The 25,957-nt window shown below is 57.2% G+C and overlaps 1 protein-coding gene across 1 annotated transcript; it reads right to left on the bottom strand.

Annotated features, from left to right (window-relative positions):
* C9H1orf198 (chromosome 9 C1orf198 homolog) lies at positions 1-24,910 on the bottom strand. The gene is made up of 4 exons (XM_026412892.2): positions 24,538-24,910; positions 12,720-12,770; positions 4,570-5,049; positions 1-1,455 (listed from the first exon to the last, which is right to left on the bottom strand). Exons 1-4 carry the CDS (start codon positions 24,877-24,879, stop codon positions 1,402-1,404), a joined length of 927 nt encoding a protein of 308 aa, XP_026268677.1. The 5' UTR covers positions 24,880-24,910; the 3' UTR covers positions 1-1,401.
* Positions 24,911-25,957: the final 1,047 nt, after the last annotated feature.

Raw genomic sequence — 25,957 nt, 5'->3', positions numbered from 1 at the left:
ATATTGTGCCCATCTACAACTAAAAAAATATATATATAAAAAAGAATGCTCACGTGTTACAGAGGGATGTCTATCTGCCACACTGCAGTGAGGGACCAGAGGAGGGAGGTGAAGCCCACACCCCGGGGCACCCAGCAAGGGTGGGGACCAGCACAGTTGCTAGCCATGGCTTTGGCAAAGACTTTCCTGGGGGTGGAGGCGGTTGGAGTCAGATGATGTCCTGGAGAGTACTTCAGAAGGGCCTAGGAAGCATGTTTTTAAAAGCCACCCTTTGGTCCTGAAGCTTGTTGGCAGGGCTCCGAGGGAATAAGGCCTCAGGTGAGGGGACACAGTGGCAGTGGTGTGTGCACGGCAGAGAAGGCGCCTCCTGCCAGAGCACAGGGCAGGGCATAGTGAGGGCAGTGGCCTCCAGCTGAGGTCCACCCTCCTGCCACACAGCCTGGGAATCTGCTCCAGCCCCAGACAAGCCCTCCTGGGGTGCTGTGGGGCCCCCAGGGCACTTCTGGGGCCCACTGGCCACCTCTCCCACTCTGCTGTGGTCAGGGCTGGGAGGGCCCATCTTGATGCAGCCTGAGGAGTTGGGGGTGGGCAGCCACAGCCCATCTCCTCTGGAAAGCAGCAGTAGTGAATCAGAGGGGCCTCTGCCCCAGCAGCACTGCCACCCCGACCACTCATGTGCAGCACGGGGACAAGCAACAGGTCACATAAGTGCTGGGAGCTTCCCAAAAGAAACTGGTACAAAACCAGGCAACGTGGTAGCCCACAGCTGCTGAAGCTAGGTACGGATAACAGGAGGTCGGCGCACAACTCCAGACACGCAGCTCTTGTTAAACAGGATAGATACTTCAGTGACCATGGGGCAGCTCACCGCATGTCCACCACATGCTGACAGTCTGTTTCCTGGAAGCCACCTGAGGTGGCAGGTGGCACATGGTGCAGGATGTGCCTTCAGCCAGGGGCTGTGAGCACTGGGAGTTCCTGAGGGCATATCTTCCTGTGGGAACAGCAGTGGCCAACGTGCAGGACCGAGGATACGGCAGCCACCACCAAGGAGGCCAGCTGCATAGGGAGGGCACGAACAGGAGACAGGATTTGGTGGTGACTTGGTGACATCAGCGAGGAGGCCTCCTGAGAGGAGGGTCATGGGCAGAGCTGGAAGGGCTTACTAACAAGATCCACTAAATTCCTAATGATCCTTAAAAATTCCAGATGTAAAACTTCCATTAGCAAATTGTTGAAAATAGCATATATATCTGGTTTTATCAAAAAGAGAAAAAATCTGGCAAATTTACCAGCTTCCAAAAAATCAATAGTAGAGAAACCAGGAAACAGGCCACAAGCCCTCCCTGGGCACAGCACCCTGGACACCTCGGCTCCTGGCTGCGCCACGCCCAACACTGTTTACCAGTTGTCTAGAAAGTCGAAGCCCGTCTTCAGGATGACACTGGAGCTGGCCTGCAGAGACAGGAGCACAGTGAGACACAGCCCCTGGACATGGGGCTAAAAACAGCACCTCATTTACAGTGGCCCAGATGATGCTGCCTGCTTCCCTCTTGGGCTCTGACCTCGAATCGAGAACAGCACAGCAAGTCTAGTGCCAGTGCCCACCCCCACCCCCACACCTGTGCCCCATGCGGCTATGCAGCACAGGTGCGCAGAGCCAACCAGCGTGACATGGTCCTCCGCATCACTCGGCAAGAACAGAGACGCTTACACATACAGAGAGGATGGCAAGAACTCTGCGAAGGCCAGCGTGCGCGAGTGGGGTATGTGGAAGGTCATGGAGTGGGTCTCCAAGAGCAGGGACAATCCAGGGATGCGGCACTGCATGGGCGGCCCCTGGGCAAGCAGACCAGGCCCCCACTGTGCCGTGCTCAGGGCCAGTTTGGGCCAGCAGGGAGCTGCCTGCTGGGCAGTGACCCTGATGTGCTACAGCACACAGGAAAGGTTGGGCAAGGTCGGTGGCTTCCTGGACACGTGTCTCAGGCCAGGTATGCTCACCTGAGATGCCACGGAGGGAGCAGTGTGGTCCATCCCCTTCCCTTCCCTCCCGCCTCCTAGATGTGGTACACCACAGTCTGTGCCTTGGTCCCCGTCCCAGGTCCACAAGCTTCCGGGCCACTCATGGAGCCGTCCTACTTCCCTTCAGAACCAACTGGTGGCATTTGGCACAAACACTTCCTGCAAATCCCGCAGGACTGGAGACAGGGACCAGGTGGGGCAGGCTGAGAAGAGCAGCCTGCAGAGGTGGCCGTGGAGCCGTGGGAGGGAGAAGATGCTGGAACCATGGGCTCCCCCTCCTCAAGAGGCGCAAAGGATCAGGGATTCCTCCAGGAAACCCAGAGTAACCGGAGACCACCTCGATCCAACAGCAAACCACAAACATCCAAGTAAAAAGTAAGCAAGGGAACTTAGTGTTCTTCAAGGAGACAGCCACCAAGCTCAGGAAACACTCACATGTTAGTGGCCAGGGTGAGAGCCGCATGCCAGTCAGGAAGGGCAGATGCAGAACCTCACAAGTGCTGGGGGAACAGTGGGACAGTGTATCCACCGTGGGAAAGAGCAGAGAGGCTCCTCAAAAACACTGATAGCGGGCTGGGGCCGTGGCTCAGTGGTAGAGCGCTCACCTAGCATGTGTGAGGCCCTGGGTTCGATCCTCAGCACCACATCAAAATAAACAAATAAAGATATTGTGTCCAACTGCAACTAAAAAATAAAAAAATAAAAATACCACTGATAGCCCAGGCAGTGCCCTCAGGAGGCTGAGGCAGGAGCATCAAAATCTTGAAGCCAGCCTCAGAAATTTAACAAGACCCTAGCCAACTAGCAAGGCCCTGGGTCAGGAAAAAGAAAGGGCTGGGGATGTGGCTCAGTGGCTGAGCGCCCCGGGTTCAATCCTCAGTACAGTCATTCTGCGTCTGGGAGGCACCCAAAGAACAGGGGCTCAGAAAGATCTGCCCACCCATGTCACAACAGCAAAGGGAAGAAGCAAGCATTTGCCCACAAATGCCCGGCAACCAGAGCGGCAGGGCATTACTGGCCACGTCACTTGCTAAGTTAAGCAAGCCGGTCGCCTAGCCGGGCAGCTTCTCAATGCCAGCCCGCGTCTCCAGGGGTGTGGGGGCGTCATGGCAATTCTGTCTGGTTGTGAGCTGGCCCAGGGCACTGAGGAAAGCTCTGGTGCAGAGGAGGAGGGGCTTGCACGATGCTGACACTGCTTAGCGCCACTGAACCCCACACCCAGAAAGGGTAGGAATGACGTGCTCATGTCCCGAGTACTTCAGTGTGAGTTTAAAGATGTTTAAAACCAAAGAAAGTGTGACCGTCAGATGGCCACAGGGTCCCAAAAGCCAGGAGGCCTGACTGCTAACAGCCACACCCTGGGGCACACAGCAAAGCAGCTGGGGTGCAGTGGGCTTCTCCATGTGCCTGCGTCTTGACCAACAGGAACATTGGACAGCTGGTCGGCAGCCGCAGAGAAAAGGCCTGATCACGAAGGAGAGCATGCAGGAGTGCTGACCTATTTGAGGACATTTCTCATCACCATAAGGTTCTATTGTACAGCCAGCACCAACGGGTGGACACTTCTGGGAGGCCAGGACCCTCGTTTCCTGCTCTGGCCATGCCCATCTGTTCCCGCCCTCCCTCAGGACTCTTCCAGTGAGGCTCTGCAGGTCACAGCCAGGGAGACATCACTAGGCAGCACAGCACCAGGGGGTGAGCAGGGCCATCTCGAGGATGGACGACAGAGCCCTGTTGGGGCCTCGGCCGCCCCGGTGCCCAGAGCCAGCTCCCAGACGCTCACAACACAGCACTGTTTGTGAGACAATGCCTCAAAGCCAGCCTCCTCTGGAGAGAAAGGCTCCCCTGTTTCTGTGTCCTGGCTCCTTGCTTTTGCGAGCAACCCTCCAACACTAGTGCCATTTAGAGTTGCCACAAACGCTCCGTCTTCTCTTTGCTGTCTCCACTTTGTGACACAGACTGCCCGGGGAAGATGACAGGGGCCACTCCTACCAGGAGCCAGGGACACTCCAGCCATCAGCCACTCATCCCTCTCCAATACCCAGCACCTCACCCCGAGGGCTTAGCAGACCTGGCATCTGTCTACGCCCTGGAGAGCTCCTCTTCCATTCCTCCTCTGGACACCCCAGCCTGTGCTGCAGGCAGGAGGGCAGTGACCTTGGTCCCCATCCCAGGTCCACAAGCCTCCAGGCCACTCATGGAGCCGCCCTACTTGCTTCTCCCAGCCTCGAGATGCTGTTCCAAATGCCACAGCCTGACGCCACAGGCCCCACGGAGAGGGCAGGCCTCCCAGCCTCCCCACACTGACCCTTCCTCCCAGACTCCCCTAGCCCCTCCCCACCTGTCCACACAGGGAGGGCTGGAGCCACACGGCCAGCAAACTAGTCTGGGTACCAGGCTGGGGTGGAGCCCACTGTGAAGGCAAGCGAGAGGGCAAGCAGGGCGAGGAAGGCCACGTGGATACCAGGCAGCCGTCCTGTGGGGTCCCCCTTGGCTGCCCCTGGAAGAGGCGCCTGGCCAGAAGAGGCCCTGGCACGGGCTGCCCACCTGTGCAGGCGTGGGCTCTGAACCCAGAGCGCTGTCCTCGTCCTGTGAGGTATCCAGGGACAGTGGCTTCCCCAAGGGCTCAGAGAGTTGGTCCTCGGGCAGCATGCCAGAGGTGGCTTGGGCAGGCGGGGGTCTCTCCCGGTCCACACTCACACTGGGAAGGACCCACTGCTCCTGCCGGTAACAGGCAGGCAGGATCTTCTCCCCCTTCTCCATGGACTTGATCTGGCTGGGGGTCAGAGACTGGAATCCGGCCTCAGGCCCCTCCCGGGATCTCTCTGCATTGATTTTCCAGAAGGGTGCCTCATCTTCCTTCCTGGCTGGACCCAGGGCGTCCAGGCTGGACGACCTACTGCCCTGGGTGGTCTTGAGGGCCTGTGGGCCCTGGGAGGCCTTGGGCAATGGCCTCAGCTCACTGGTGGAAGCACCGCTGCTTGGCTCCTGGATACACAAGGAGGAAAGGCTGAACTCCATCTGGCTCTGCAAAGAGAAGGAAGGAGGAAGCTCAGCGAGGAGCAGGCGGTCAGCTCCTCACCGCCCCCTGCTCTGGAGAGATGCTTCAGGAGCTGCTGGCTGTGCGCTACCGGTGTCCTGAGTGGCTGTTTGCAGGACCCTGCTTGCATATCCAAGACACAGCCACCTCGAGGCACAGTCTTACTACGTCCGGCCCTGCCAGCAGCTCCCAAGTCTGAATCTGGCTGAGGACTGGGCTCCCTGCTGGGCCAGCAGTGCACAAGCCTCCTGCAGGCCCCGTGAGTTGCTGCCCACAGGTGAGGTCCCAGGAACATGAGGAGCAAGGACATGGCCTGCAGAGGGCCAGGTTGCATATTGCCACCCAGCCTCCAATGGTGACCACAGGGGAGGAAGGGGCAGGGCAGGCACCAGCCACATCTGAGACCCAACCTCCCGCTGACCAGAGCCACCTGGGATGTGCTGCCGAGCAGAGTTGACTGTGTTTCACTCCAGAGAAATGTTCAGTGGCCGCCACTCCAGGGGAGCCCACTGGAGGCTATCACGTCCCCAGCTCTGCAGAACAGGGCACCTGCTATCCCATCATTTCTGAAATCAATTCTGAAAATTCCCCTTGCCCCCATCTCCACTTCCTTGTACCTGCCCTTTCATAAGTAGGCAAGCCAGGCGCAGTGGCCCACACCTGTGATCCCGGCAACTCGGGAGGCTGAGGCAGGAGGATCACGAGTTTCAAAACCAGCCTCAGCAATTTAGTGAGGACCTAAGCAAGACCTTGTCTCAAAAAAAAAAAAAAAAAAAAAAAAAAAGGCTGGGGATAGCGGTTCATTGTGGAGAGCCCCTGGATTCAATCCCCAGTTCCGCAAAAGACTGAATAAATAAAGAAGCAATAAAACGATGTCACAGAGAGCAGTGAAAACAGAAGATTCCTTCGTAGCCCCTGCCCTCCCACACCCCGGCCACCTTTGGGCATGCTGCCCCTCTGTAACATGTGCTAGGAGGGGGCCTCCCGCCTGCAGTTTCTCTCAGTCTTGGGTACCACCCACGCTGCCGTGCGCCTGCCATTGCCCTCCATGCTGCCAGCTTCCCCTCCAGCTGCCTGCCACCTAGTCAGCACTTCCCACTCAGACAACGCTTTCCTGCGTCCTCACCCCAGGAGTCGGGGGCCAGGGACACTGCATGCATGGCACTGTCCCCGCTTCTGGGCTGCCACGTTCAGAGAGGTTTCCAGAAGTGAAATACCAACACACAAAGATGGTATAGTTCTGGACGCCAGCTGTCCATCTGCTTCCTAGGGAGCCCATCTCTCTGCCCCAGCCTTGCGTGGACACTAAGTGAGTCAAACCATCTGGCCAATTCAACCGCTCCTGGGTCTCCAAGATGCCACACGGGCTCCTGCATTTGGTAAATGTCCTCTTTGGCTCTCACATTCTTGCAGTCTCCCAGGACTTTCCCCATGGGCGGGACATGCTGCCAGAGCGAGGGGTACAGCAGGCCCTAAACAGACGTGCTCCTGGATCCCAGGCTGGGGGCCAGGAGTCACCCCTTGGGGCTTAGGACAGAAGACAAGGAGCTCACGTTCACACCACAAGGCAGGATCTTGGGCGCTCAGTGTTGGAGGAATAGACCCGACACACAGCCATCAAAGCCAGCCCTGCAGGAGACATGGTCAAGAGCACGTGGACATCCCGAGCATGCCCTGGGCACACAGAGTGCAGTTTTTAAATTATTTTCATCCTATAAATGAGGAAATGGAGGTCTGGAACGACCCAATGCCCCAGGCCATGAGTCTATCAGGAGGACGTACGCTAGGACTTCAGCCTGACCCAGTGATCCCAAAGCCTGGATGCATGGACCCAGATTCAGAGGCCACCAAGTGCGGGGACAGCAGAGCTTGGCAGGACTCAACGGGACCTCTGCATGTCCATCTGCAGTGATGCAGCCCTTAATGGACGACTTCTGAATGAGACTCTGAATACACTGCTCATTTCTGAATTCCACAGCAGAAAATGGGGACACCATGGGTGCGCAGATGACCTGCTTCAAACAGGTGGCCCAGCCCACAGAGATGGGGCACTGTGACAGGAAACTCTGTACAAAGGCTCTTCAAACCAAGCACCTTGTTGAACCGCAGGCTCTTTTGGGATCAACAATTTCTGTGGCCCATGTAGGGCAAGGCCGAAGGGTCTGCAGACCTGGGTGCAGCAATGGGCTGAGCCAGGCCACTGTGGGCAGAGGCCAGTGGCAGCCGTTCTGAGGACACGTCACTGTTGGGAAGAACCAAGCAGTGACAGGTTGCTCCCGGGGCTTCACGGGTCCCAGAGGCCTCAAGACAGAGGCCTTGGGACAGCTCCCCAGGAGGGCCTCACCTGGGCAGAGGCCAAACTGACCCGAGCAGCTGCCTAGTTTGGGGGCTTCAGAGGTGAACAGGAAGACAGAGAGTCAGAAGAAAAGCTCTCACACACCTGCTTCTCCCGTATTCTTAATTCTGAAAACAAAGCATGACTGCAATCCCCTTTAAACCATGCTGTGTGAGGGGGTCTCTGGCCCACTCCATACCCCATGGGACCTGGGTTTGTTACCCAGAATTTTCAAACATAGCCTCCCGTGTGGTCCGCGACCACCCAGCTCAGCAGCCCCAGGACCCACAGCAAGAACTCTGGCAAGGCCAAGGGGGTGGAGAGCCGCCCCTCCCAGCCCAGGGTCCCCTGGGGCCCTGCTCATGGGGACACCCACAGCGGCCCTCACAGCCAGGCAGGCAGTGTAGCCGTCGGCCAGGTGGACGCAGCCCCCCAGCCATCTCAGAGCAAGTCCCATGGGCTTTTGCTCTGTGACTCTGCGTGTGGGCCTGCCCTTCCCTCCCAGACCCAGGCTCATCCTGGGCTGCCATCTTAGTGCCTCCCAGAGCCCACCAAGGAGCCGAAGCAACTCGCCCTCTCCAGTCCAGACCCAGCTGCTCCTCCTCAGGAGGCTGCACACCCCACAGCACCCTGCCCTGTCCGTGCATGGCCCTGATCGCCCTCCCCTCCCCACGCCTATGGTCACCAAGCCAGCTTGGGGCAATAGGCACCACCCCCAGGGGACCAGAGTGAGGCCTGAGAGGAGCCAGGGCCTGATGGGGATCCGGAGGATCTGGAGGCTGTCCCAAAACTCAGGGTCCGTGGGGGAGGTTGGCTGACCTCAGACCAAGCACACCTGGGAAGAACAGCCCAGGCAGCAGCTTAGTGAGCACCTATTGTGTGCCAGGCACAGGTAGAGTCTCCAGACACACTGACTCACACGGAGGGAGCAGGACCACCACTCTAACTCACTTAAGAAGGGCTGGAGCAACAGCCCCTCACTCATCTGAGGACCCACAGGCCCCTGGCTAGCGCAAGGCTGAGAGAGGAGGTGGGAAATGGGAACCCGTGAAGCCGCAGACAAGTTCCTCATCTCTGGAAAAAGTCCCTTTCCAGACAAAGGAAAAGAGCTGGGCTCTGGGGAAAGGAGGTCATGACGGCCTCCTCCAGCACGGGCAACACTGCATGGAAAACGGCAGGAGCTGGCGGCCAGTGGACACCACTGGTCAATGACACCTGCTACAGGCAGAGCAGGGTGGGACTCAACACAGTGGTCCTTTGTTACCTCCACACAGGGAGACGGGAGAGTGAACAGGAGGCCCCTCCACTCTCAGCCCACCTTCCACACCCTGAGGAGTCTGGCCAAGCTGGGCAGGGCGGCAGTCAGCCCACATGGGGACCAGGGCTCAGCGGGCCACGTCCCTTCTAAAAACAGCGAGGGCACAACAGAGCGCTGTGTCTATTTTTACATCCCACTCACTGGAGAGGAATGCATGATATTCCAGCAAGGGGTGTGCCCACTGCCAAAACTAACTAGTGGGCTTGGCAGCCTCTGACAGGCCTCGCTCATAGGGACAAAGTTACAGGGGTGCGGCTGGACAGTATCACAGCACTGGACAGATCCTATAACCTCACCGAGCTGTTATTCTTCCTACCTCCTCTCTACATAGGCAAGGACGGGAGGAACAGGAGGCACATAGGAAAACCTTCAGAATCACAGCCCAACAGGGACAGGCCAGCAAGGCCAGACCCAGGCGGGCAGGGACTGGCAGGGTCCAGGTGTAAATACCACATGCCTGTGTATTTACCAGGCAAAGGGCACAGGCTTCTGGGGTGTGTGGAAGCGGGTGCAAGAGGGCAGAAGAGGCCCTCACTGGGGGCCACACAGCTCTGCTAAACTTGGGGCACAGTGTGCCCGCCTGGGGGCTGAGCCTCACGGGGACAGAGGCACACCAGCCCTGGCCTCCCTCCTGGGTAATTCCTGGGGTAACAGGAGGAGGGGCAGCAGGGGCCACAGTAGGTGGGCACACAGCCCTGGAGGAGCACTGCTTGCCCTTGCCCATGGGCCTTGGGCATGCACCCACAGGGCTCAACAGGCAGAGCAGGGTGGGACTCTGAGAGTCAGCACAGGTGATGGACAGCAGGGGAGCCCCAGCACGGCGACCAGGATCAAGATTTGGGCAGCACTGGGGGCAGGTAAGGAAGAACTGGCCTGCAGGAGGGCAGCACAGGCTGAGGGCTGCAGGACAGACCAGTGGTTTCTGGGGCCAGAGGGCAGGTGGAACCACAGGGGCCAGGAAGCCTGGGGAGAGGTCGCAGGCTGGGAGCTAGGAGATGGGAGCTGGGAGCTGGGAGCTCGCCCTGGCCTCAGGAAGGGATTAAGGAGAGCCCAGAGGGAAGGAGGGAGGGACAGGCAGAGGAGAGGACTGTAGGGCAGAGATGGGGACTGTTGGTGAAAAAGGTCACACCACGGGGGGGTGGGGGTGGGGGGGGTTGTGCAGCCAAACAAAGCCACCACCTGTGCAAGATCACCTCTCCTATTGAAGCTGACCCTGCAACAGGACACAGGCTCCTCTGCCAGCTTATGTGGGAACCTCATGGGAGGGAGCCAGTCCCAGCTGTGGCCCTCTTCCATACCCACCCTTCCATACACAGCTAACTATATAGACCATCCCTGAGCCCTTCCTGTCAGAGCGAGGGGCAGAGGCTTGTTAGGGACAAACTCTGGGGGACTGCCCACCCAGGTGTGCCTGCTCACGGGTTGCCTTTGGGGACATCTTCTGCAGAAGTACAACTTCTGAGTATGTGTGGCACCTGGGTATTCCTGACCCCTGAAAGCAAGGGAACCTGCTCCCTGGAGGGAAGGCCCCCTCCCCGCCAGCAGCAGATGGCACAAGCCTCAAACAGACCCCGTCTGCCTCCCCTGAACTGTGGCGCTAACTGCGGCAGGAACAGGCGACTGAACCCAGCCTACACATCCCTGTGCTGGGACACATCATGGAGGACATGAGCCTGCAGCCCCAAGGAGACCCTGGAAGGCTTCCCTACTCTGGATGCCCTAACTGGCCCTCAGAATGAAGGAATGGATCCCCACCCAGCCCGCTTACCACTCCCAGAAAGAGAGCTGAGCACCCAGGCAGACACAAAGAAGCCAGGCAGCCTGGGTGAGCTGAGGGACCTGGGGCCAGCTCTGCCTGCCCAGCCCCCGCAGGCATCTCCAGACCCTCCAGCCCAGACGGCCTGGGAATGCAAGGAATCCCCTGCACTCCGGCCTCCTCCAGGAGCACTGGGCGCTGTTTTTTTCCTCTTGAAACTTCAGTAGCATGAGAGAGGAATGCAGCGGGTGGGGTGCCACCCCGCCCCAGCCCTCCGCCAGGCCAATGGACAGGAGGAAAAGATGACCCTTCCAGGGGGCCGTGGGGATGAGAGGAGCTGGGGACTTGCTGTTTAAAGAGCAGTGTCGGCCGTGCGTGGTGGAGAGCTCTGGGGACGTCCACTAGCTCAACTCACTCCACAAGGCACATGACCCCACGCTGCACCCTACAACACATGCAGTTTACAATAAGACGTCCTAGAGGTGGACGGCGGGGTGGCTGCAGGACGTGGGCTGCTCACCTAGCAGGCTGATGGCGGGGGAGAGCTCTGGGTAGCCCAGGATGTCTGTCATTCTGGGCAATGAAGGTGGCTGTCCCCCAGACAACTCCAGGACACACAGCGGGGGACTCCACAGGTCCATGAGGCCTTGGCCAGCACCTCTAGATGCCTGGCCTCGTCTGCCTTACCCTGTGGTGTCACCAGACCGAGGGCCCAGAACGGCTTCCCCTGCAGATGCTTCTGCCACTCTGGTGGCCACAGAAGAGGAAGAAGGGGACCTGGCTGAGTACCTGGGTGAGGAAGGCCTGCCTGGCCACCCGGCCTGCTCTGTGGCCTCGGGAGACAGGTCCACGTGGGTGGCAGCTACTGTCATTCCAGGCTGCTCCCTGACACCCAGCCCAAATCTGGTCACCCTCCACCAGTGCCCAGTCCCTACGCAGGCTCTGGCTCCCATCAGACTGCTCCCACTCCTTGCCCTCTGCACAGACCTGCGTTCCGCACTACTCTGCAATGAAATTTTGAAAAAGATGCGCAGGGTGCAGATGCCAGCAACTTTAGGATGCTTGGGGCCTGGTGCGGTAGTATCAATGGCATAGGGAATCTACACTTTCCAAATGAACATGCTCCAGTGAGTGCATGTCATACAACCCCCAAACCTACCTCTAAGGTTTAAAAATCATCTCAGTTGGCTGGACACCATGGCGCATACCTATAATCCCAGCAACTCAGGAGTCTGAGGCAGGAGGATCCCAACTTTGAGGCCAGCCTCAGCAATTTAGTAAAACTCTATCTCAAAATTTAAAAAGTAAAGGGCTGGGGATGTGACTCGGTGCAAACCCACCTCAGCGGCACCCAGCTTGCACGGTCTGGTCAGCCAGCATTTGTAGCAGTCAGCAGCTGCTCACTAAACACTGACCAGTGTACTGCCAGCTCCCCAGCACCTGGGGAAATGTTTCATTTCAGGACAGTTCCCAGCGGAAGCCTCGCAGTCTGCTCAAGGACTCCTCATTCCTTTCTCCCCACCTATTCTCCCAGCTGTTCCTGGATGCCAGGGCAAGGCTCTGATCAGAAGCTGTGGGGACAAGTGACACAGGCCCCTTGAAGTAGCAGCACTTGGAAACCCTAATATGAGCTGGGACCTGCCCAGGCCCAGCCACCTCTGCTCACACATGCTGCTGTGGCCACTACCCGTTGGCACACAGCCAAGTCCTGTCTGCCGCTTCTTTTCCTGGCATGAAGGCAGTTCCCATAATCATTGTACCTCTGTCCCTTCGGGGCAGCGAGACAGCTGAAGGCAAGGCACAGAGACTATCTGGACCCCTGCTCCTGAGCCACTCTGACAATGGAGACCCCGGTGCCTGGAGGCCAGGCCCCTTCCCACACTGGGTTCTATCAGCCACGCACCAACTGGCTAAGTTCACCCCACCACGGGTTCAAAGCTATGTCATTAGCCCCCCACTGTGGTGCCAAGTGCTGGTGGGCAGAGAGATGGGCAGAGAAGAGCCCCCACAGGGCAACCCGAGCCTGGGCATCAGGGGTATCACAAGGCCTCGTGGGCTCAGGCTGTCAGACCGACTACCACTCTGCCACTGCACGAATGTCCGACTTCCCACAACTCCTCCTCCCTACCACAATGGGCTGCCGCCTGCAGCTGGCATGGGCCCCACTACCCATGTCCATCAAGACTGCAGAAAAGGGTGAACTACTCAGTTCTGCTTCAAAGGACCGATCTAAGTTTAGCCAACTTACCCGAGTTTCCCAGGAGAAAGGAGCAGAGTGCTCGTCCTGCCAGGTGATGTCCTGCAACAGAAATTTAAGAATGAATCGAGACCTGGGCCACCCCTGTACAAACGCTACCCAGGACTCTGGGAGATGGGACAGGCACAACCCAGGCACAGCCCCACTCTGCTGAGCAGCCCAGGTCTCCAGCCTGCCCTGGAGGGTGAAGCCCCTCCCTGGGGCTCCTCCCTCACCTTTCCCCCCCAGGGGCTGCCACCCCTCCAAACACTGAGCCACTTCCAGGAGATGGAAGCCAGTCCAGCAGGGAAGCTGGCTGGGAAAGGAGCTGGCCCTTCAGTCTCGGCTACCAGCACAGAGCTGCCTACTCATGGACCATGCCTTAGACTGCCCAGCCTCAGTTTCCTCCAGTGAAGAAAGAATCACACCCCCGTTAACCGACCTACGAAAATCATGCCAGGCACAACCTGCCAGCAGCACCAGCACAGTGGGGCTTCCTTCTCCCCGAGGGCCAGCAGAGAAGGCAGGCCTGGGTCAGCAAGTCAGTGGAGAACGCCCTGAGACGCAAGGCTTCCTTCCAAGGTCTCTGGCACCACTCCCAGGCCTCACAAGCAGGAAGAGCCCCCGGGCAGTCCCTGGGATCTGGCCTTGGGGCCAAAGATATGGGGGACAGGGCAGATCCTTGGGATCTGACCTTGGACCTGCAGGTTTTGTCCACTGGCCTGAATCCATAGCACCTGGGCTCCCCTCTGCTCCCTGCAGCATTCCTGAGCTAACAAAGGCCTTATCTGCACCCTGCTATTTAGGGCCCCAGGTTCTGGACCAATGTGGGTCACCACGGTTGACACAGACTGAAAATAGGTTAAGGAATTTTAATTGAAACTGGTATTAAAATTATATCCATATCTCACCACCCCCAAAAAAACCCAAGTAACTATGTCTTTCCATGAAGAACCCAGTGTATTCTGTCTCCTTCCACGCAGAGCAGTCCTACGCTGCCACCAGGGACCTGCCCCCCCTCCATGGTCCTGCCAAGGCCCTCCACTCAGCCTCCAGCAGAGCCCACCACATCCCAGCCTGGCCTCCCGCATGGCAGGGACTGGGGCAAACCTCAGGGCCCATAGGCAGAGCCTTCAACACAGCCACTATGCCATGCCCAGCTGGGTCCCCGCAGCTAGCCTTCTCTGAGATGAACGGCACAGAGTCCACTGCTGAACTACAATGATGAAGGCCCTGCTGGGCCTGGGCAGTAGAAGGCCTGCTCTCCCAGACGCAGCAGGGGGGAGCCTGATGGTCCCCGGGCCCCACCTGTGGCTAGCACTGGGCCTCCCAGGACCACAAAGGCTGTTCCTCCCGTAGCCCCAGTGCTTGCCCAACGGGGTCCACACCCAGTGATGCCCTGGCTCTGGTCAAGCCACAGCCTCCCACATCTCACCCCAATGTGGGACACAGAGCCCAGCTCTTCTTGCCTCTGGCCTAGGAGTGACATGTCCCCTGCACTAGGCCCCTCTGTGGACCCTGGGGACAAGGGCAAGGAGGAGCTATGGGGAGATTCCACATTCAGGCCTTTAGCCGGCCACAAGTGTGCCAGGACAAGGATCGCACAGCCACGAGCACAAGCTCTGGCCCAGGCGCAAGCCGTGAGAACCAGACCCCAGCAGCAGGAGTGCACCTGAGGCCTGCCCCATCAGAGCCCAGGGCAGGTCCCCACAGTGGAGTGTCACCACACGTAGCACATTCGGGGGTGGTTCTGGCTTCAGAGCTGGCTTGCGCTGTCTGTTTGCCTCCTGGCCACCAGCAAAGACTTTCAAGATGAGAAGGACAGGGTCATTGCCATCCCCTTTGGAATTTCAGCTCAACCCAAACTGCTTCCCAGCGCCCCCGCTGCTTCTCAAAACATGCCAGCGGCAATCTGGAGGGATGTGTGCTGCCACGCCCTGGAACAGAGGCTCCAGGCAGAGTCCAGGGCCAGCCTGCCGCTGAGTTCCTTCCACGTCTCTGGGTGCCTGTCCAGGGAGGGGACCATGCATTAAATGATCTGAAAGTCTCTGAAATTCTGTGCTGTTGGGACCCTGCAATCCTCTTAGAAGTAACAGCATAACAAGATCTTTGTTCTTAGGGGGAGACAGAGAGCCCCGATGCCTTGCCTTCTGGACGTCACCCTGGGGACGGCACAGGAACCATCTAAACAAAGCCCTTTGCACTGGGCCGCCAGCCTCACTGCCTCCAAGGACAGAAGCATGTGGGGTCTACAGGGTGAGGCAACGCGGGACCACCAGCACAGGACGGGGCATGTGGGAGCTGGACTCTCACAAGTCACGTAACTCGAGTCCCTTGAGACTTAGAAAGATTAGACCAGGAAGGCTTTTGGTTCTGGAATGTGACTGATCCCTGGGGAGCACAGGGTCAGCCGGAGCTCGGAGCTCGGGAGGTCAGGTCCCAGTGGTCGCAGACCAGGCCAGGTGAAATTCCATGGGGGTCACAGACGGAGACATGTCACGCTGAGATTGTTCCCCAGCTTGGTGTCAGTAGTATTTTGTTTGCTCCAGCAAGAAACTAAGTCAAGGGGCAGATTCCTTGGATTTCTGCAATTCTGAGTCCATAAAAGAAAACAGTAAAGTACTTAACAAAAATAAATTCACCAAACAAAAATGTGACAGGGGCTGTGACGTCAGCCACCAGCTGCACACTCCAGCCACAGGAGCGCCGGAGGGAGGAATGGGCTCCCAGTCTCCACGTGAATATGGCGCCGACTCCCAAAGGAACAGCACCCATCAAATGTCCACCCTCACGCGCACATGTGTGTGCTCTCACAGACACACACTCCGACACATACCACAGCGCAATGCTGTCCCTTGTCCTGTGCTCCTCACGTTCCTACTTCCGATGGATACCTAACAATAGTGACCTGCCACTGTGATGCAGTCCACATGCCCCCCCGGGCTGCTCAGGGACGTACCCTGGGCCCCAGGGCTGACACTGCATTGAGGGACACCTGCTACTCAGACCACGGACGAGATCCGTGGGCTTCGCTCTGGAAAGCGTCACCCTCAGAGTCCAATTCCTCTCCGTGAAAGACGTCCACTCCACAGGCCAACTCAGCCCAGAAGCATGTTCAGGTCACCAAACACCAAGGGGGAAAACAAACAACAGCCACAGGCTCATCCATCCTGCAAGAGCTGACCATGAGGCACTTCTCCTTCCTGTGGTTCTGCACAGCCGTCATTAAAGGCTGAGCCATCCAGACTCACAGCTGAACACATTAAGACAGAGGTGAGATGCTCCACGCCCGTGAGGGTGGCCACCATCGCAAAACGGGAAACAGCGAACCCCAGCAGGCCCATGAAGCCCGGGGCTCTGCCGGGGCAGAGGAACAGCACCCTGGAGATGAAACAGGATGGCGTCCTGCAGGAGATGACCTTTCTATCCCACTGTCCCAGAGGTGGTACACCACAAAACTTAAATACAGTGTATGATGTGGAATGATGCAATAATCACGTTGTAACAAGCATAACACCATCTAACCTCTGGAGGACAACATAAGCCTATCTCAACACGCCTGTGTCGACCAGAAACGTGGACCTCATGGGACACAGAGTGAGCAATTCACCCAGCAATTCCATCCCAAGGTGTGTGCCCCCAAAGAGCTGAAAGCAGGGGCTCACATGGGCAATTCCACACCACGGTCACAGCTGCAGGATTGACCGGCGTGGTCCCTCGGTGCAGCAGCACAGTGTTCAGTCTGAAAAAGGGAGGAAATGCTGGTGCACACTCCAAGGTGGATGGATCCTGAGGACACTGAGCCCAGAGGAGAGCCAGGCAAGAGGCGGACACCGCAGCACTACTTCATGAGACAGCAGCAGGAAAGCAGAGGCAGAGCCAGCTTCCAGGGGCAGGGGACGAGCACTTGCTGCCTAAGGCGCTCAGGGCTTTGTTCTTTACAGGGCGCAGAGTTCCATCATAAAATGGCAACCTCTGGAAATGGGTGGCAGTGATGGCCACGGGCACTGAGCACACAGGCCCCTGCACACCCAAGAATGGTTAAAGTCACAGCTGAAGGTTGTGTGCTTCGTCAGAATAAGGCCACGGGAAGACCTGAAGGGATTTTAAGAACCAGTGGCCATGGGAGAGGAGCCTCTGAAAAGCCTCCACTGACCACATCCTGGGGAGTCAGCGGGTGGGGGGGGTGCCAGAAAGGTCAGCAGCTGTGGGGGCTGGGGACACGCGGGTGCAGAGGGCCTGGGACAGTGAGCCCAGCACACATGACCCTAAAACACAGCCCTGTGGTGAGCGGGACATGGGGAGACGCTGACCACGTCCTGCAGGTTCTCTGATGAGCGCAGCAGGCTGATTGGGGAGGCTAATGATGGAGAAGGCACATCTGCTCCAGGGGGTCTGGGCGGAGGGCTGTGTGCTCATTTCTGCTGGGAAACTAAAACTGGACTGAAAAACAGTCTAACTTTTAAAGGTGTTTCTCCTCCATAAAGGGCTATGCTCAGGCTCTTGCTTCCCAGGTACGTCAGCACACGGTGCCACCATCTGCTCTTGAGCCTGCTGCGCCTCTGGCTCCTGCAAGCTGCCTCACAGTACTGCTGTGCAGACTCTGCCATAGCTGCTGATGTGCAAAGGGCCTATGCCAGACACCAGTGTCGGCCCTGCCTCTCTCGGAGCCAGGTGTCAAACATCTACCCACACACCATAGCTGCACCCAGCAGCAAACGACTGAAGTCCATCACAGGCTATGGTGAATGTGATTTCTGCTATTAAAATTGAAAATGACTCCGGTAATATTGCTTTTGAGATTATCTAGCTACACTCAATTAGAGTTGGTTGTGATTTCTCTGTAAAAGTCATGACTGTCGCAAAATTATTCTAGAATGGGAAACTCTAGTCTTCAAATTCATTTCAAATGTGGTGAAATTTTATAAATATTAACATTTCCTCTAATTGAAGTTAATGAGAAACCATTATGCATTTAGTCTTTGGTAACGTTCTCTCTGATTTTAGGACCAGTATGTCTGGGCTTCCAACTTGTAGAATGGACAAGTCCCCCAGGCCCCCTGCTCAAGCTGCTCCAAGAAAGGCAGCAGGGCAGGAGCAAGGGGCTTCCTTGTTGACCTCTGCACACGGCCCGACAGCCAGCAGCCAGCAGCCAGCCACCTCTCATGGGATCTAGTAGGAATGACCCCCAAGACCCCAGAGCCCTAGGTTCCCACTGAACTCAAGACTCTGAGAGGCCTGGCCCCACAGTTCCCAGATTTGGCTACAAATCAGAGCCACCAAGGGTGCCGTTTTCATAAGCAGAATCTCTGTGTCCCAACCAACTCAGTCACATCAACAACAGGGGCTGGGGAAGGAGCTCAGTGGTAGAGCACACGCTTAGCACGAGCAAAGCCCTGGGTTCTATCCCCAGCACCACTTGGAAAATGAAGCTCCCTAGGAAACTGTTTCTGGTGCAGCTACTCCCCAGGGAGCCCTCTGGTTCAGTCACTCACAGGACCCATGGACCCTGACCACACTCGTAGCTCAGGAGCTCCTGGCCATGCCGCGGCACAGCTGCTGGTGCCCAGAGGACATCTGTCTGGCCAGCTATACTAGCCACAGCATGCACAAGGCTCTCACAATCCTCCAGTGGACTCCCTTGAAACCCCTGGTTCATGTGGGTCCAGGCCAGGCCTTGACCATCCCCTGAGGCAGAATTAAGGCTGTACATCCTAATAACTAACCAGGGCAGCATAACGGGCGCCCAAGGAGCTGCAGGACTCAGGCCACCAACTAGCGCCCAAGGAGCCGCAGGACTCAGGCCACCTCCTAAAGGCTTCTGTTCCAACTGGCATTTGCAGACTCCATACAAAGAACTGCAAGTGCCCATTTAACAACAATGTTTCACTATCTGCTCGCCCAGAAGCGGAACAGCACAGACTATCAACCACCACCTCTTACCAGGAGTGCCAACTTCCTAAGAATCAGAATCCCAACTTCCAATGCCCCACACAGACTCAAGTTTCTTGGGAGATTCAGAAGCAGCATTCAGAAGGCTGCAAGGAGCTCATGGGACCAGGAATGGCCACTTTCCTCCCCAAGTTTTCACACTAGAGGAGCTTCTGAGCTTCTGGCAGGTACACAATGGCATCTTGGCTTAAGCTGGGAAATGCTATAAGCTAGAGAGATGAGACTCAAGAGAGCAGAACCTGCAGGAAAGGGAAAGACAGGCCCCAGGCATGGCTGGAAATATCAGGTGGCCAGGAGCTTCTCAGCCCAACCAGGCAGAGCACAAGGATGCAGGTGAGTCGTCCGAGCTGCAGAGACAGAAGAATCCTTCTGTAGACTCCACTGAACGGCACAGCACCCTGGGCCTGTCAATCAACTGAAAACACATAGTTCCAGGCAAATACACCTACACTTGTGTTGACTTCTCCTGCTAAAGACCGAGGTCTTTAAGGCAATCTTGTTTCTTGGTGTTGGAAGTTAAAAACCTACCTCCGCACAAAGACCTGCACCCAGGATGTCTACAGCAATTTTACTCATAATGGCCAAATAGTGGAGGCCATCGAAGCATCCTCAGCAGGGAGTGGACAAGCTGTGGCCCATCCTGGCACTAAGCCAGGAGAGGCACAGAGGGACCTCACACACAGCACCAATGCAAGAAGCCCCTTTGAAGAGGCCACAGCCTGAGCAACCCTGGCTGTGACACCCTGGGAAAGGAGGAGCTGGGAGAAGGCAGCGAGACCAGGGGCCAGGGTGGAGCAGAGAGGGGTGAGTAGGGGGGTGGGCAGGGGGTTCTCAAGTAGTGAACCTGGTCTGTGTGATGCATCGTGGTAGATCCTGTCTTTGCAAGCTGGGTGAGGTCCACAGACCATGCAGCAGCCATGGTGAACCCAAACATGAACTCTGACCTAGGATGATGAGACATCAGCACAGGGCGGTGACCACGGACCGCCATGACCACGGACTGCCTGTGGGGGTACACTAGGTGAGTGAGGCTGCCTGCGAACCAAGGGTAGGTGGGAACTCTGAACTTTCCACTCAGTTTTGCTGTAAATCTAAAACTGCTCTAAAAAAATTAAGGGGAGGAGCAAAGAATGATAAAAGTATGTTTTTTACCCAATGCCTATTCACAGTTACTGTACACATTTATGGTATCTGGCTGTTTATTCCCTTTGACTGGAATATATTTAACTCTGCTGAAATGGGCCTTTCCATAACTGGAGGTATGAGTGCAGCTCTGAAGACAGAAAGCAGCTGTGATGTAGTACCGGGTGCGTCCACTGTGCACGCGGATCCAGAGACACAGCTCCATAGCAGATCACAGCAAAAACAGCACCAAGTGCCTCCACTATAGTGACAGGCAGAGTACAGAGTGGGTGGAGCATGCTTCAAGGAAGGAACAGAACATGGGCAGGAGTCTAAGGAGACAGGTCTGGCCTGCACTCACCCAATCCTTATTTATTTATTTTGAAGAAACTGTTTTTTTCAGTACTATGGGAATGTCTTGGTCAGGGTGTGAGCGATTTCTAGTCACCTGCCTGCTTCTTCCGCTTCCTCCTGCCCTGCATGACTGTGAACAAGTCATTTCATTTCTTTGCAAAACCTGTGCCCAGGTGTCACTGGAACCAGCAGGCAAAGGCACCTGGGCAGGGAGGCCACTCTGCTTGTGCAACCAGGGCACGCAGCCAGGTGCTGATCAGGGTGGAGAACCCTCAACATGCCAGGGAAGCTTTCAGGCAGCCTATAGTCTGTGCCTAGCAGAGGCTGCGGAACTGGCTTTGGCATTTCTCAATACCTGCCCAGTGACCATACAGAGCCCCAGCCAGAGACACAAAAAGCCACACCCACCCTGTTGTCTTTTGAAGATCACGCACGGGTGGGCCAGGCAGAGAGGGGATCAATTCACACATTCCACCTCCTGAAAAAGCAAGTCCAAAATACTGAGACAGCAACTCTCAAATTACCTTCTTTTTAATTTTAACCAAAATCTGAAAGAAAAAAGAAAAAAAAAGAAAAGGCCAAAGTGCCAAAGTAGATGAGAAGGGAGACCTCAGGAGCCGCAGGTCCTGCAGCTGCCTGCTCTCCCAAGCAGGGGCTTGAGACAACTACCATACTATGTAACTTGTTATAATAAATCTGTTTACTTGACCAAATATCTAGGCTGTGCAGGACTCAGGCCCACAGGCCCTCCAGAACCTGGACCCTCAAAAGCGGGCAAGGCAGGCCCTGGGCAGGCAGCCCCTGAGCACGGCCTGCTGACAGATACTCCACCCCTGCGACACCTACAGGTCCTCCCGCTGTGGACTAGGAAAGCCACCAGGCCTTAAAGGGCCTAGGACAGTGCAAGAGATGTCTGGGAGCCCAGGAGACCAAGACTCAGCCTCAGAAAAGGAGGCTAAAGCCATGAGGCGTGAGAGAGTGGCCAGCAAAGCCCTAGGGAGAGGGCTGCAGCAGGAGAGGGATGTGGGTCCAAGGATAGCAGCATCATGCTCAGCTGCTGAGGAAAGGCAGAGCTAACTAGTCCTAGGGTCTTAAAACTCAGGTATGGCCAGGAGCAACACTGCAGGTCTGAATCCCAGCACTCAGGAGGCTGAGGCAGGAAGAAAACAAGTTCAAGTCCTACCTTGATAATTTAGACCTTGTCCCAAAATAAAGTAAAAAGGAGTGGTGATATAGCTCAGTGGTAGAGCACCCTGGGTTCAGTCCACAGTCCTGGGGGTAGGGCACTCCCCATGCAAAACCCAGATCAGGGTTCTGAGGATGGGTACGAGGAAACGCCACTCCTGCCTAGCCCCACCTGCTTCATGGAGAGGTAGATGCAGCATGCAGATCCACACAAAGGAGCTGCCCGGGCTCAGGCCTCCTGGTCATCTGCTGGCCTATTGTAGCCAAGAGGGCGGCACTGGGTGAGCAACTCTGCAGCCTCCCACACCTACTCAGATCCTGCTGGATGGATGGCACGGAGTTTGGGGGTGGGGACAGGAAGCAGAAGGCAACACAAACCCAAGAGTTCAATTTTCTATCGATAACAGGAAGCAGGAGAAGCATGCAGGGTGTTCCCTAAACCCTTGAAAAGCAAGAACCTTTCCTCTCCCCAGGTCAGCCATTCCCAGCACTCACAGCCATCAGGAGTGCGGACAAGCCAGACCTTGAAGAGCCTCCACCTGCAGTCAGGCTTTGCCTTTCTCACTGAGATCCTCCACCAGGAGGGAGCACGCTGTGTGCGCCTGCTCCAAGCCAGGCCGACTCCAGGGGGCCAAGGGCCCGCAGAAGGCAGTACCTGCTCCTGACTGTGGTGAGGACCTGGGTCCCAGATGTGGGGGCCCCTCCTTTGTGTTGAGCTTTCCTCCAGCACCAGCCCGAGATTTATCACACGGGAGGGCCTGAGGCCTCAGGGAGGCAGGAAGGCTGGCAGCCCTGGGCAACATTCCACTCTGTAGACATTTACTGAGGTTATGAGCCAGATTTTTAAAGGAGCTGGTAAAGACTAAGCTAAGATGCCACTACTTCCTAAATACAATAGGACGTGAGGAATACTTGCTCAATTGATTCCCAAGGAAGAATGTAAAACCTGGCAAGTTCCTCAAGGCCTCAACAACAAGGATAGCCACCTTCTTCTCTGCAAGGGGCCAGATTAAGTCATCAGAGCATGGGGACCTGAGCCAGCCCAAGTTTTCCACCTCACCAGGCATGGAAACAAACACACACACATAACATGCTGCACCTGCACAAGGCAACTTCAGTGCATGAACTGAGCCCCTGATCACACTCAGAGCCACTGAGATCTGTGGTCACCATCATGTAATCAAACTTCTATTTATTCCAGCAACACATACAAATAACTAGATGATGGTCATTATGTCTGCATTCTCTGACTTAGGATATTGCTATGTGGGACACAAAAATGTCACTGGCAATGAGTGAGTATTCAAAGAAGTAAGCAGCACCCTTCAGGGCAGCTGACAGGGCACGGGGGCCCCTGTGAACACAGGAGAAGACAGGTCAAATGGGAAGGGACGGCCCTACTCAAGCTAGTCCTTTGCTCAAACCTGGGGCCGCCAAGCTGGGGGTCATCTCCCATTCTGTCCTATCCATCATCCCTTATACCCAGAAGCTTGCCCTCCTCCACAAGTGATCTCCTGTGAGCAACAACAAGAATGCAAACTCCACTTCAGTGCCAACCCCTTGCCTCATCTGATGGCATTTAAACCACCCAGCCACCCTGGCAATGTTTCTGCAGACCCCTCCTAAAACCAAGGCTCTGCCTGCCACAGCCACCTGTGCTGAGGTTGTCAGAGGTAATCCAGGGCATGGACAAACTCTCAGCATGTGTGAGAGGCTGAGATTCAATTCTGAAAGACAGGGCTGGTGGCTCTTGGAAGCTCCCAGGCTGTCACAACAGTTCCCTTGCTTTTATGTCACACTGGGTCTGCAGGTCCAGAAAGAGATCAGTCTAGCTACAGATAGGAACCCAGAGTAGAACTTCAGCCTAGTGGAAGGCTGTCCCTGCCAGCGACCCTGAGCTGCAACGTGGCCTGGCTTTTTGATGACAAGCAGTCATGCCACTGCTCTCAGCTGGACAAACCCAAGACCAGGTCTAGGGCCAGCCACTCTTCAACATCTGCAAGGAATTACAGGCTTACTGCCCTCAGGTTTATTTACTTATGCCTTCCAAGGGCCGCCTGGCACCCAAACCTACACATCTACAGAAGTGCACATCTTCCCCCTGGGCTGTTTCAGCTCTGGAAGACATTTTAAAACCTATATTTTTCTCTCCCCAGCTTACCACGCCCTTGTTTTTCCTGGCAAGCCTTCGAGTTGAAAGTCCAAGGGGGGAATTTTCTATTAATTCCATGAGAATCGAGGCGCTGCTGGCAACACAGTCCTATACTTCAGACTTCTGACCTGACGTCAGAGTGAGTTTATGGCCACAAACATTCTGCTTTAGCGAACATTTCCACATACCTAAGCCTGAAAGTGTGCTCTAAGCCTCATTCTGAACTTGAGTCCCTTCACAGTCCCCAACTTCCCGGGAAAACCTCCCCTGGCCCCTCCCCTCAGCAGCCTAAGCAGCAGCCTCAGCGGAGTGGACCCCACGGCTGCTCCTTCTCAATTCGCCCCTCCAAGCAGAAGTCAGGCCAACCGCCACGGCGAGGTCCCAGGGCACGGAAGGCTTCTGGGACACTCACTCCCAAGGGCACCAGGCTTCCCAGCGCACAGACTCCGGACCTCCCGACCCGTCCTCCCTGCGCAAAGCAGGGGTCGATCTGCGGCTGGGCCTGCCCTCCCCTCCGAAGGGGCGAGGCTGTGGAGCGCATCTAAACTCTTCTTCCAGGGTCTTTCCATAGAAAAACAGGGTCGCACACGGCGCATCGTGCCCCCCAGTCGCACCTCGGGACGGTGGGCTCGGGACCGTGGGCCCCTGTCTTGGAAGGCGCCTCCTCCTCCCGGAGACCCGCCTCTCAAGCCTCATTCCCCACGGAGCTCGCGGCCGGGCACAAATGCTAACAGACACCGCGAGCCGAGTGCCTCGCGGGTGGGCGCCATACCCGTTTCACTCGAGGAAACTGAGGCTCTAAGACTCTCTCTGGGCCACACAGCTGCCAAGGGACAGAGCTGGGTCAGAACCCAGGTCAGCGGCCTTAGAATTCCCGCTGTCGCCACTTTGGTCCGCTTTGCTCAGTGGGTGGCTTTTAAAGCCCCCTTCCCTTCTCCCCGAGGCGCCCCCAGCCCCGGCGCCGCCCACGTCCCTCGCGCGGGGCGGGTGTCTTGGAGCCCCCGTCCCCGCTGGGCCCCTCTCGCCGCCCACTCCCCTTCGCGCGGGGCGTGTCCGGCGCCCCACCTCGTCGCCGAAGCGCACCACCTTCTGGCCCGTGGGCCCGCGCAGGCCGGGGAAGCGCACGGGGTCTTCGGGGTCGCCGGAGTACCCCGGGTCGGCGGGCGCCGAGGCGCGCGGCCCCACCAGGCAGCGGTCGATGATCGCGTCCTGCTGCGCGGGCGGCAGCCGCGCCCACTCGGGCCCGTACTTCTCGCGGATCTTCTCCTTGTCCTGCATGATCTTCCTGGCCATGGGGCTCAGCGACGAGAAGTAGGTGAAGCGTTTCCGCTCCCGTTCGTCCAGCGGCCGGTTCCCGCTCATGACCGCGGAGCGCGAGGCCGCGATCGCAGCCGCCATGGACGCCATGCCCGGCCCGCCGCGCCGCGCCCCGCCCGGAGCGCCGCCCAGCGCCCGCCGCCCCCGGCCCGCCGGAGCACCGCCCCCCGGACTCGCGCTGGGTCCCCGCCCCACCGGAGCACCGCCCCCTGGGCCCGCTCGGGGACCCTCCCCGCCCGGAGCACCGCCCCCTGAACCCGCGCTGAGTCCCCGCCCTGTCCGGAGCGCCGCCCCCTGGGCCAGCACTCGGTCTCCGCCCGGAGCGCGGCCCCACCCCGGCCCTCCAGACCCGCCCTCCTCCACGGGTGCCGCCGGCACCCCGGTCTGGCCGGTGTGGGACGCCGCCCTTCGCTGTCCCGCGACGCCCGCGTTTTCCCGAGCCGGCTTTGGCAGGGCCGGCGTAAATCCGAGCCTGTGCCCGGCGGTGGGCAGGCTGCTCCTTACTTTCCAGCGGTCGCCATGGCGCCACGTGGTCGCCGCTGACAAAGGAAACTTCTTGATGTCCCTGGCGAGACTGGGCCCCGGGCCCCGAGGCAGCCGAAGGGCCACCTGGCAGGCGCAGCCCTAAGGAAAGTGGAGTGGGCTCTGCTAACGGCTTGGAGAGTAAAGGAAGCGCAGGAGGCCAGACCTTTCCGCTCTCTGAGCTGAACTGCCGAGTCCGCCAGCACAATGCCTGACTCTTGGACCAGTGCCCCACACGTGAACCACAGGGGCTTTCCCCACACTGGCTTAGCCCTTGCCTTCTCTGACTCTTGTCATTCCAAAGCAAGCTCCCAGTTGTTCATTAATGAATTTCAAAAGTGCATCTTAAAACATTACCAATGTTATGAAACAGGGATTAAAGTGGGAAAATAAGTGGATCAGTGTACTGAGGGTATAGAGCATCAATTTAAATGGAGAATAACACCACCAAAAAAAAAAAGAAAATCCCAGACATAAATGGCAAGTCTGTTTCCGCGATCTCAGAAATCACAGATCCCGTGCAGCTCACTGTTTGCAAACAAGAGGGAGGAAACGTTTTCATACTGAGAAGCAACATCCCCACAGGGGACTGGCTTGTCATTCTGTAATATCTTCCTTGCAGACCAAAAAATTTAAATTACACAAC

This window comes from Urocitellus parryii, chromosome 9 (assembly GCF_045843805.1).
Source record: "Urocitellus parryii isolate mUroPar1 chromosome 9, mUroPar1.hap1, whole genome shotgun sequence".
NCBI lineage: Eukaryota > Metazoa > Chordata > Mammalia > Rodentia > Sciuridae > Urocitellus > Urocitellus parryii.
This window is presented reverse-complemented; position numbering and strand designations above follow the sequence as displayed.